We start from the raw sequence: 12,041 nt of genomic DNA, 5'->3' as shown, positions 1-12,041 counted from the left end.
CTTCATGCTGACATAATTGGGATCATCAGGACTGCCTGCTTCTTCAAGTAGATTCATATTAAATCTTTCTGGCACGAATACCCTCAGTGAGCTATCCCATCAGAAAGCACATTTCTGTTTGTGTCGTTCCTGGTGAGAAGTCTGAACACTCAGTCAGGGTGGACATAACCTACTTTTTGTCTCTAAGGCCCATCTTGCGAAACTGTAGCTTTCCTCGAGGCACTTTCAGATGAGTGAAATCCAATTCAGTGAGTTAGTATTTTAAACATTTCACCATCATTCTCCTCCCACATCTGCTCCTTGGGGCTGGGATCCTTGGAGACATAGCCATTTCCAATTTTGCTCCCTGGCAGAGTTCACGGGCTTTCTTCACGCAGATCCATTTGCCCTTAGCCAGCAATGCCTTGGCAGAAACCGACTCCGAAGCTTCAACACCAACTCTTGAGAGCCTTACATGTCCCTTTGGGGCCAGGAGATATTTGGAGGGCTGGCTCCAGAGGCCTCCTATCAGCATTCCTAGTGCACCGCAGATCTTGCTCACAGCACCCGTGCGCTTCTGGGCAGACAGATCCGCAGGACTGTTACTTTGGTTTCCAGGTGGGAAATAGGACATTTCTCCCCCTGGCTTCTTCCAAACACCAAAATCATCCTGCAGGTTCCTGTTGCCACTAAATTCATCTGAGGCATGGAATATTGAGCTCCAAGTGCTTTTTTTCCCCCTTTGTAATATTTTGGGACCCTGGGAGGGAGATACTGAAGGAGGGATAGACTAGGGTAGTTAAAACTATAGTAAATTCTGGGGGAGGCTTGTGGGCAGTAGGAAGTGCTGGGGAATAAATGTGACTTTAGAGATTTCACCTTGCTAGGGGCAGGAAAAAGGGGTAGATAGTCATCTTCGTAGTGGAACACAACTGATTTTATAAAGTTTACTTTTGTGTGTTAGGACTAGGAAGCTATCTGAAAGCAGATTGGGAAGGCCAAGGAATAGAAAAGTGAACAATCCACTAAAAATAGGGGAAAAGCTTAAAAAGGAAGCAAAATTAAAATTAATAATATGTGTACAATAAGATATAAGGAATCAAATGCATATACTATGTTTTACACTGAAAAACCCTGACCATTAATGAGTAATCGGTGTGGAGACACTGCAAGATCATATAAATATCTTGCTTGTCAACAAACATTTAACATTTTTAACATTTATTGAGGATTCTTGCCCAAATCTGTCCATATCCTAATGGTTACAAACTTTCTAAATATATATTTTTTTAATTTTTATTTATTTATGATAGGCACATAGTGAGAGAGAGAGAGGCAGAGACACAGGCAGAGGGAGAAGCAGGCTCCATGCACCGGGAGCCCGACGTGGGATTCGATCCCGGGTCTCCAGGATCGCGCCCTGGGCCAAAGGCAGGCGTCAAACCGCTGCACCACCCAGGGATCCCCGGTTACAAACTTTCTAACTCTACTACTCCTTCCAGTACATTAGAGGGGGAAAAAATTTTCATAATCTCCAAATCCACAACAATAAAACAATGTTGGAATCTGCCATAAGAACACAAGTGAAAAAAAATATTTTCTAAGAACCGCAGGACTTATAAATTTAGGAAGGACACAAAAAATTCTAAATGAATCAAACTCATCAAATTATATACATTAAATGTATAGCTTTTTTAAAAAAATGTTACTCATACTTCATTGAGTGGTTTTAAAAAAGAATCATGCCAAAGAAAATCATGATTTTTAGCTTAATCCTGAGTTAATATTAAGAATTTGCCCACAATGCATATGGCCTCCTATATACAATAGATGATTTTATATACAATTTAAAATCCAATACATTATGAATTTATGATTCAGAAGTACCCTTAAATATTTTTAAGCAGGAGAAACACACAAGATAGTTATAAGTAGAAATAATACCCGCAAAGTGTTCCATATTATTATCCCAGAGACATACCATAGAGGTCTCAGGTTATTAAGAAAACATCAAAAAATGTTTTCTATATTAAGAGTATGTTTTTGGGAGTGGGAAAGAATAACAGCTTTCCCTTTGGTTTAAAATACTCAACAGCCTGAAGTCACGAACCTAAGAGGGTGTAGCCATCTCTGGAGGAGATGGAATTGCAGAGAAATCCAGCGTGGAAGCACACCTGTACTTTCCACTCCACCTCCCACCCCCAAACCCTCTGCCAGGCGGAGCTCAGGTTCCCACTTTAAAAGAAGTTAAGGTCACTTCTATTTCAGAAGGGCAAACGTTTGGTATTATGAATGACTTTTTCTTCTTATTAAGTAGAATGAATGGTAATTTCTGAAATGCTCTTCCAATTTAAAATCTAAGAGTTCCTGCATCTCAACCCATGAAGCCACAGGCCCGATGGAGGTTGGAGGGTAACATCTGCAATGCACTAGTCTGTGCCCCTGTAAGCAGGAAGCATGGAGAGTGTGAGCAGCCTACAGTCCGGCCATCAGTGTCACCACGGAGTTGATTGTAGTTCTCTTTGTACCATTGATTACAATCAGCTGTGTCCCTTTTCCTGCTATCGAAAGTTCATTGGAGGCTTTTCATTAACACCTTATTCCTATAAAGCAAACAAAATGTTTGTTTTTAAAAAGAGGAGATCCAAGAAGAAACATTAATTGTACCCTTGAAAACAGCCAGGAAATGCCCTGGTGGACTTGTCCTTAAACTATAGGATAGTAAGTGGAAGGACGCCGAGGTGGCTCAGTGGTTGAGCGTCTGCCTTCGGCCCAGTGCGTGATCCTGGAGACCCGGGATCGAGTCCCACATCGGGCTCCCTGCATGGAGCCTGCTTCTCCCTCTGCCTATGTCTCTGCCTCTCTGTCTCTTATGAATAAATAACATCTTACAAAAAAAAAAAAAAAGTATGGTAAGTGGAAAGCATGCAACCAGGCCATCAAGGAGGGACTATTAGCCAAGTTATGTCTCTGTAATCTGTCCTTGGCAACCCATGGGCAGCAGAGGCCCCAGAGTGGACCTTTTACCATTTGCCCAATGGCCTCGGTAGGTCATTAAAGGACTCTCCAGAGTGACCTCAATTCTATTCAATGTTCTTGGTAATGACAATTGTTGGCGGGAAGTAGGACAGCCAGAAGGGGGAAAAAAGAAGTGCACACTCTACTTGTCTTCTGTGGGAGACAGTTAACTGTGCCAAGGTCCAGGAGCCGCCACTCCTGGCTGGTGGAGGGGGGTCTAGCCTGAGGGTCCCACCCACTTCAGGCTTCTATGCTCCGCCAGCTATACAAGACCCCTGGTGTTCAGTAACCTTGACATTAAGGATGATGGGCCCCCTGCAGGCCAATGGAGGGCTGCGGAGAGGGATGTGGGAGGCAAGTCTGGGCTGCACCAAACCCCTCCATTCAGAGGGATAGTCCTCTTCCTGTCCTGCCTCTCTGAAGGCCCCTCTCCCAAAGTAGGCCCAGAAGCACACCTGGGCTCTCTGTCTGCAATGCAGCATAAAAGGAAATGCCCTTTGAGCATCCTATTGTTGCATCTCTCCATTTGTGCTTTTGGAAAACACCTCCAGTCACCCTTTCCACTTGTCTGCTCCCCGTATTCAAGCATCACTAAATCACCTGTGTCCTTTACTGCTCTGGGTCTCATCTTATCCGAGCAAGTGTATCCTTTGAACTTTCTTCAGCTTCATGTGATATTACTTAAAGCCAGATTCTGTCTTGGTACCGTTAGAAGATGCTAGGCTCTTAAAACACATTACAAACAGCTTTCCCACAACATTGTCCTGACAGCTCTCACACCCTTCCCTCTTTGGCAACGTAAGCCTCGACGCATGCACTAGCTTCAAACCCTGCAGTGGCCCATCTCCCAGCAAATCACCAGATTCTGTGTCCGTCACTCTAATCCTCAAAAATTGTAAAATTTTCCATATCTATCCTATTCTATCCCTCTGCTCTATCTCTGTCTCTCATGAATATATATAAATCCCTAAATACAATAGCCTTTCCGAATAAAAATTTCTTTACAGGTGTGTAAACTTTTCAGTGACTTACCACTGAGCCACCCAGGCGTCCCTTCTTGGGGACTTCTTAGTTTTAATACCATAGGTGACTTTTGTACACCACCCTGTCCACTTGGCTCCTCTTATTACAGATGTGGGAACCATGGCTCAGGAGGGTGAAGTGGCGTGTGTAAAGCTGTGGAAATGGTCGCTGGTACAAACAGGATTCCAGAAGAGGACTGTTCCCTTCCCTGAGCCAATTCCATGCCTGTGGCTTCAACACAGAACTGTGCTCACTCTGCTCCACCTTGCTCCCGGAGTTTGTCAATTGTAATGGCTTGTATTTATTTATTTAAAAGATTTTATTTATTCATGAGAAACACAGAGAGAGGCAGAGACACAGGCAGAGGGAGAAGCAGGCTCCAAGTAGGAAGCCTGATGTGGGACTCAATCCCGGGTCCCTGGGATCAGGACCTGAGCAGAAGGCAGATGCTCAACCACGGAGCCACCCAGGTGCCCCAGTAACGGCTTGTTTTAATAAAAAGACTTCCCATCCTTATTTAGAGACAGAAATCTTTATGAATTAGCTAGTCTAGTTTATACAGAGAACAAATTTACCTATTCTGCATCAGCCAGTCATTTAATATGTCTATTTCAATTGGCTTAGAATTTAAATTATAGAGAAAACCCTCTTTCTTCTCTTCATAATTGTGAGTTTATAGCTGGTTGTTTGGTGATTACAAAGGTATGTCATTGGTCACATCACATAACTAAAGACATCTTTTGAAAGAACACCATGGGCAACTGGTTAAATTCTGAACCTTCAAAGCTTACTATAATTAAACCCCAAACTAATGATATTACTTAAAAATCTATAAAGCTCAATTTGGGCCCAAACTGGTTTTTGCATACATTGTGTATTTCTTTCTTTATGAGGACGCTGAAAGGAATCCCATTTGCTGAAATGATTAGTACCCACGTTTTTTTGTTTTTTTTTTTTTTTTTGAATGTTTGCATGTTAGGCACAGGGCTAAGAACTTTACATTTACTCACTCATCTAATCTTCACAATACTTCAGATAGGCATTATGCCCATTTTGTAAGGAGAAAGCTGGCTCTTTTTTTTTTTTTTTTCCTTAACCATAATCTGCCACACTACAATACTTACAATTTCTACTTTGTCCTAAGTTCTCTCAGCCTTGGCGTTGGTCCCTATTGAAAAATGAGCTTTCTCCTTCTTTCCATCTAGGCAATTCTTCCTTGAAGTTAAGAAACCTCTTTGATACTAGTCATCAGATGGCATTACAGCTCTTTACATACCAGTCATCCCCATTAGACTGTAGTCTACTTAAAGGGTTTTGTTGCTGTTGTTTTGCTAGTCATTATTTCTGTGAAGTGCATATACCTGTAATAATAGTAATTAATCAAGACTTGTTTCTCCATAATTATGGGAGGGTCTCTAGGTAGAAGCAGTTAGCCCTGACCCCTAAATGCTCTTTTTCCTAAGAATAGACTTAACTCAAAATACAGGGCTATTTAAGATTGACATGTATCTCCAATCTCCCCCAGCTAGAAACCAGGTGTCCAGTTTTAGTTTGTAGAAATGCACCAGGTAGTTACCTGCGAACACATTTGGGGCACAGCATATTGTCCTCCAGCTGTGGGGGTGGAAAGTTACAAGCGGGGAGCAAGAAGAGGGCGCATACTCTCCCCCGCTTTTCAGGCACCCAGGCTTGTCCTGCATGAAATTGCAGGTGAACCCAACCTTCTGTGTCTGCAGGCATACTTCTCCCATGGACCACACACCACTTGGCACCTAAAGAAAAGAGAGGCAAGTATGAACACAGCCTGGCCAAATTCTAATGTTCTTTTGGTCGAGAATATATTATGGTCTTTGTTTCCACTACTTTTCTTGCCAGTTCCAAGATAGGAACCCTGGAATCCTAGCTCAACCTTCTCTGCCTTGCTCTTTTTTAGAAAACCATACAAAACAGTTCCTGCTGAAATTTCTAAAACGAAGAAAGCATAGTTGGAGGTGGTATAGCTCCAAGGGGGTAAATGATAGTGCAAAGGAGGCAAAGCTTTACCTCTACCCATCCTAGGTTTGCAACACAGTCTCCTTAACAAAAAGATCAAGAGAAAACCAGTTTGTTAATGTGTATGGCCCAGGTCACTTGGAAGAAACCACCAGTGAAAGTGAACATGGCAGCTTAGAATCCTGGCTTTTCCAAAAAACCAAGGGATTTGTAGAGAAATGACAGGAAAAAGGGAAGCAGTTTTAGACAGACAGTGGGATGCTCAATCTATGGGAAGGAACAAAGAAGTAAGGTTTCGGGGCAGCCTGGGTGGCTCCGCGGTTTAGCACTGCTTTCAGCCCAGGGCGTGATCCTGGAGACCCGGGATCGAGTCCCATGTCGGGCTCCCTGCGTGGAGCCTGCTTCTCCCTCTGCCTGTGTCTGTGCTTCTCTCTCTGTGTTTGTCTCTTATGAATAAATAAATAAAATCTTTAAAAAAAAAAAAAGAAGTAAGGTTTCTCTGGTGCCACCCCTCAGGTGATTGTCTCTGGCAAAAAGAGAATCTACAACCTGCCTTTAGACAGCCAAGCACTTTTTCTGGGTTTGCTACTCTTCAGCTGCCATTAGCTCAACAGTTTTTATTATAAATTTTAAAACAATTTAGAATAGGTATAATTTGGGGCGATACACTCTGGTTTCCTTCAATAGACTAAACCGGAGTGGTCTGGGAAGGCCTGCATGAAATAGGTTCGGGGTCTCAACAGGCATTGCATTGTGCTAACCAGTTTATGGTCTCTTAATTTTATGTCCTATAATTCTTGCAACATTATGAGGTAGGTGTGATTTTTAACCAATTTTACGATGAGGAAATCGGGAACTATATTAAACAACTTGTTAATGTCACTCGCTTAACAGATGCTAGAAGATCCAGGGCTTAAGCTCAGGCAGTTGATTTTTGAGCTTGCCCTTACTTTTAATTTCTTAAAGAAGGGAAATGAAAAATAAAGCCAAATAGATTGCCATTCCCTCCTGATGACATCAGTAATTTGTAGCAGTTGGGATCCCTGGGTGGCTCAGAGGTTGAGCATCTGCCTTTGGCCCAGGATGTGATCCTGGAGACCCGGGATCGAGTCCCACGTCAGGCTCCCTGCATGGAGCCTGCTTCTCCCTCTGCCTGTGTCTCTGCCTCTCTCTCTGTGTCTCTCATGAATAAATAAATAAAAATAATAAAAAAAAATTTTGTAGCAGTGGTTTCCTTTCCTTTTTTTTTTTTTTTTTTTAAAGATCTTATTTATTTATTTGAGACAGAGAGAGAGAGCACACAAGCAGGGAGGAGAGGCAGAGGAGAGGGAGAAGGCGACTCTGCAAAGCAGGAAGAGGGGCTCAGGGCTGGATCCCAGGACCCCGTGACCATGACCTGAGCAGAAGACTGACGCTTCACCGACGGAGCCACCCAAGCGCGGCCCCCAGACTAGCATCATCAGCCCTGGCCGAAAAATTGTTAGAAATGAAAATTCCCAGGCCTTAGCTCAGAGCCGAATCAGAAACTCTGTAGGTAGGGCCCAGGAAGCCCCAACCCTTTCCGTGATTTTGATGTACCCTAAAATTGATTGGAGGTTAATAATCAACAGCATTTTTTTCCTCAAGGGGACCAGAACCAGAGGGCACCCCCGGCCTTACCGTGGGCCTCCTGTGGCGATGCCACTGTCTCCATCTTCCCGGCCCTGGCTGCAATTCTGGACCAGGAGGCAAACACGGAATCTGGGGCCGAAGTGGTCACAACAACAGTATTGACCCCCTCCAGGAGAGCATCAGACCCCTCAGCGGGGGCAGCCACTTCAGGAGGGTAGGTTCCATCAGAAGGTATCTTTGTTCCAGGACTTTCCAGAGAAATTTCCCCCTTGTCCATCATCAACCTTCTTTGTGTCTGGGTGAGAATCTTGGCCTCCTCTGCGGTGACAGGAATGTTCGTCTACAAACAGGGTTTACAAGGTTAAGGTGCTGTCAGAAGTGTGGCCTCATTTTTATGATTTTGCACCATGTTGGTGAGAAGGGGGGTAGGGGGTGCTGTTCTTCCTCAGAAGGAGTGGAAGGAGGGGAGGAGGGGCTAAGGCCAGGCCTCCACAGACTTTGTGATGCTAAAATAGGTCATTAGAAAGAGAACTAAGGGGGGATCTCTGGGTGGCTCAGTGGTTTAGCGCTGCCTTTGGCCCAGGGCACGATCCTGGAGTCCAGGGATCAAGTCCCAAGTCAGGCTTCCTGCATGGAGCCTGCTTCTCCCTCCTCCTGTGTCTGTCTCTGCCTCTCTCTCTCTAGGTCTATCATAAATAAAGAAATAAAGAAATCTTAAAAAAAAAAAGAAAGAAAGAAAGAGAACTAAGCCTTCCACTGGGTCAAGTCACTTACCTTTTGATCTGGGTAAGCATATTCGCAGATTCGCTTATATACATCTAATTTCTAAGACAAGAGAAAAATGAGTTAACAATCAAGTAAGGATCCTACCCCTCCTCCCGGGAGCAAGGTCTCCAACCCTGGGCCATCACCTGGCCTTTGGTGCTCAGCTTGAGTTCTTGGCACCAGGCCCGCAGGATGTCTCGGTGAAGCAAGTTGGCTGGTGGCAGTTTCGAAGGTAATGGAGGAATTGGGATTTTCTTCCGAATTCTTACTCTTGTACTCTCTTGTACCGTCTTTTCTGAACAGGAAGCTGGAGGAGAATGGATGAAATTAGTAACACCTCACTTTTGTGTGGCCTTTTAAAATGTCCAAGTACAACTTTCAGTTGTACAGTCCAATCCCCATCGTATAGTTAATGACTTGCCAACGACCCCATAACCTCCAAGGGACAGGGGTCCCCGGGTGGCTCAGGTCATGATCCCGGAGTCCTGGGATCGAACCTTGCATTGGGCTCCCTGCTGAGCAGGGAGCCCGCTTCTCCTCCTGCTTGTGCTCTGTGACACATAAATAAATAAAATCTTAAAAAAAGAAAAGAAAAAAAAAAAAAAAACCCTAAAGGACAGACCCTCAAACCTGGGACCGACTTAATACTGAATCTCCAGTTTTTACTTCCTACTTGCTCATCCGTGAGCACCTAAACCCACAGACTCCAAGGAGGCTGTATTAGAGAGCTTGCTCCCCAGCCAGGGGCATGAGAGCAATTTTAAACCTGACATCATAAAACCTCAGGGGTGCCTTGTCCTCTCACCAAAGAACAAAACAAACCACTGGGCATTGCTACCCACAGCCACCCATTCTCGGAGTTGGGTCAGCCCCACCCCACTCAGGGCAGTGCTCCGGGCTCCCTGCACACAGCTTTCTCACACATTCCCACTGTTCAGCGGAGACTTCCAGAACACACCTCCGGAACAGGCACCTATCCCCACACTAACAGGGTTTACCGAGGGCACAGGCCTAGCCAGGTCTAACGTAGGCATTGCTACCTAATTATTCCATATAAATTACAACCGAGTCTGCACCCCACCCCACCTGGCCCAGCGAGCTTTAAGTACTAAACTCAATTCTTACAAAAAGAAAGGGGGGCTTCAAGGATGGGATTTCAAATTTATAGCAGTCGGTCCCCAAATCACTGTACATGGAGATCCTTAACACTGAGTAGCGAGTGAAGGCAAAATCGGACCCAAATCTATGGTCAGAGCTTGGAGACCCCAAGACACCAGTTTTCACAGAGGCGGCTGAAGGGAGGGGAGACGTGTAAGCTGGGCCCCAAAGAAAGTGGAGGGTTTTCAGAACACAGGGCCATTTTTCTTTCCTAGGTTTCCTTTCTTTCTTTTTTTTTTTTTTTAAAAAAAAAAAACTTTATTTATTTGAGAGAAAGAGTGAAAGAGCACAAGCAGGGGGAGCGGCAGAGGGAGAGGCAGGGAGCCTGAGGCAGGGCTGGGTCCCAGGACCCTGAGCCCAAGACAGACCTTTAACCAACTGAGCCACCCAGGGACCCCCTTTCCTACTTTTTCTACTCCTTCAGAAATTTTCCATGCTTTTCTTAAACCCAAGGCAATGAGAGTTGGGGGCTTGTCGACTTCCTACCTTTGCCTTCTTTCATAGATCTCTTCCGTTTGGTCCCACTTGCTGAGGTTCCTGGTAACTTTGGTTCACCATAGGCCTGCTGTTTCTCTTTGGCTTCTTCCGATACAGGTTGGGATTGGCCAGCCAGATCGTCTTCCCCCGACTTCGTGGAGCCCTGCCGGCGACAGAGGAGCCAGTCACTCTTCCCACCACCGCACACACTACCTGCCTCAAGATAACTCGCATCCACCGTGCCAGCATGGTCCCTACCCACCACTGGCATGTGGATTCTCCTCTGGGAAATCACCTTAACCTCAGGTGTGCTTATAAGACAGGGAAGATGGGAGGCTAATTTGAAAATATGAGAAAAGAGAGAAAACAGGGGTACAAACAAACCACAGATGTAGAAGAAACTAGGCTATTTGTGTGTTTGTGGGGGGGGGGCAGCCCTTATTATCAGTCACCATATCCATTATTCTCTCCCCTGAAGATTTTCCTCCCCCATTCCTTTGTTCTGGACCTCTTCCCAAGAAAGCTTTCCCTGCTATTGCCAGAGGGATTCTATATACTTATTCAGTGGTTGGATGAAGATACACAAATGTCTTTAATTCAGCCTAGCAGCCCCATTGCCCAAGGGCTACTCACAGAATTCCTTTCCAGCCTAGTTACCACGGCCTGGAGGGATGTCACTCACCACCTCAGCCTTCTACTGACTTCCATAAATCTTCCTTCTCCTTCAGAACCTCATTTCCAGTAGCCCTACACCTGGCAACCCTTCCTAACAGTCTCAGACCAAGTCAAGTCTAGGCATTGCCTCACTTCTCCCGCTGATCAGTCGCAGTTTTCCATTTGCTGGTGTGATTCGATCCAGGCTTGCTACTCCATTTGACAGTAAGCTGCCTAAAGGCAGGATTTTTCTTTTCCTCAGAGGCACTCAAACATTGTCTAATTGAGCCAGAAGCAGTGAGAGAATTTAAAAAAAAGAAGAAAAAAAGAAGCAGCAGCAGCGAGAGGACAGTGGGGGTACTGATAGAGAAACTAACCTCTTGCATAAGGTGTTGACATATTTCTCATTCTCTTTCCTTTACTCCCCACAGCAGCCTGGTGACAATTTATTATTTTGTTTTTCAGATGCTGAGGCTCAGGGACTATGGGAACACAGGTAGGCATTTCAGAAGGACACAAAATCCCTAACTCTAAATCCTTTCCAGTGTCCCCAAGGTGGGGGGTACAGGACAAATTAACATTTGTATGGCATTTTACATCTCTATAGCAGCTTTCCACTCGTATTCAGGTTTTATGTTTGCAGAGCCTTACGTACAAACTCCTCACTTTGGGGCCAGACTAACGTCTTAAAATTGAGAGGGCAAAAATGATGGTTCCAAGAGACTCTTGAAAGTGCTCAGATTCCCTTAGCACCGTGGCTCGATTCCACTGCAAAGTGTCAAAGCATCTCTACCTTTTTTTTTTTTTTTGGAAGTAAGCTCTACGCCTGGCCTGGAGCCCGTTGCAGGGCTTGAACTGACTAGGAGAGACCATGAGGTCAAAAGTCGGATGCTTTGCCAGCTGAGCCACTACGTGCCCCAAAGCCTCTCCTACCTTGAATTTCTGTGGTGCTGGTCAATAGGACTGGCTTTGGATAATTCCCTAGGCCCAGTGGCCCTGGGCAAAGACAGGTTCAGCACTCTCGGTTTAGGACTGGTGCTTGTTGAAGGCAAATCAAAGAATCGAATTCTCCTACAACCCCAGCTCCATTACCTCTTCCTAAAGTTTCCCCCTCCCCTCCCCCTCTTCTCCGGTTACCACTCCTCTTCAGCCTTGATACGAAATTCTTATTGTGGGATGGGATAAACCATCTTTTCAAAACAAAAATAGGAAGCCCCATTTCTCCTTGTTCCTCCCTCCCCAATTTAGCAGGGTGCAATCCTTAGTTAGGACTTTACGGTTGTTGTTGTCGTTGTTTTTTAACAAGAGAAAATTCTAAAGCACATTCTTTTCTCCTCAAAAGAAGGATCAAGTATACTTAGCAG

At 44.9% G+C, this 12,041-nt stretch overlaps 1 protein-coding gene across 1 annotated transcript; it reads right to left on the bottom strand.

Annotated features, from left to right (window-relative positions):
• Window positions 1-2,551: 2,551 nt before the first annotated feature.
• On the bottom strand, window positions 2,552-10,294 carry DPPA4 (developmental pluripotency associated 4). The gene is made up of 6 exons (XM_055316030.1): window positions 10,033-10,294; window positions 8,535-8,695; window positions 8,398-8,448; window positions 7,672-7,963; window positions 5,597-5,792; window positions 2,552-2,582 (listed from the first exon to the last, which is right to left on the bottom strand). Exons 1-6 carry the CDS (start codon window positions 10,292-10,294, stop codon window positions 2,552-2,554), a joined length of 993 nt encoding a protein of 330 aa, XP_055172005.1.
• Between the last annotated feature and the right edge of the window lie 1,747 nt (window positions 10,295-12,041).

Source organism: Nyctereutes procyonoides, unplaced genomic scaffold (genome assembly GCF_905146905.1).
Source record: "Nyctereutes procyonoides isolate TBG_1078 unplaced genomic scaffold, NYPRO_anot_genome, whole genome shotgun sequence".
Classification (NCBI taxonomy): Eukaryota; Metazoa; Chordata; class Mammalia; order Carnivora; family Canidae; genus Nyctereutes; species Nyctereutes procyonoides.
Note: the sequence above shows the minus strand (reverse complement) of the source record. Positions and strands in the feature narration are given on the sequence as shown.

Coding starts and splice junctions, on each gene's coding strand:
- DPPA4 (XM_055316030.1), bottom strand. CDS start 10,294: ATGCCAGTGGTGGGTAGGGACCATGCTGGCACGGTGGATGCGAGTTAT. Junction 8,696..10,032: donor ATCTATGAAAGAAGGCAAAG/GTAGGAAGTCGA, acceptor ATTCTCCTCCAG/CTTCCTGTTCAGAAAAGACG. Junction 5,793..7,671: donor ATCGCCACAGGAGGCCCACG/GTAAGGCCGGGG, acceptor TCTTTTCTTTAG/GTGCCAAGTGGTGTGTGGTC.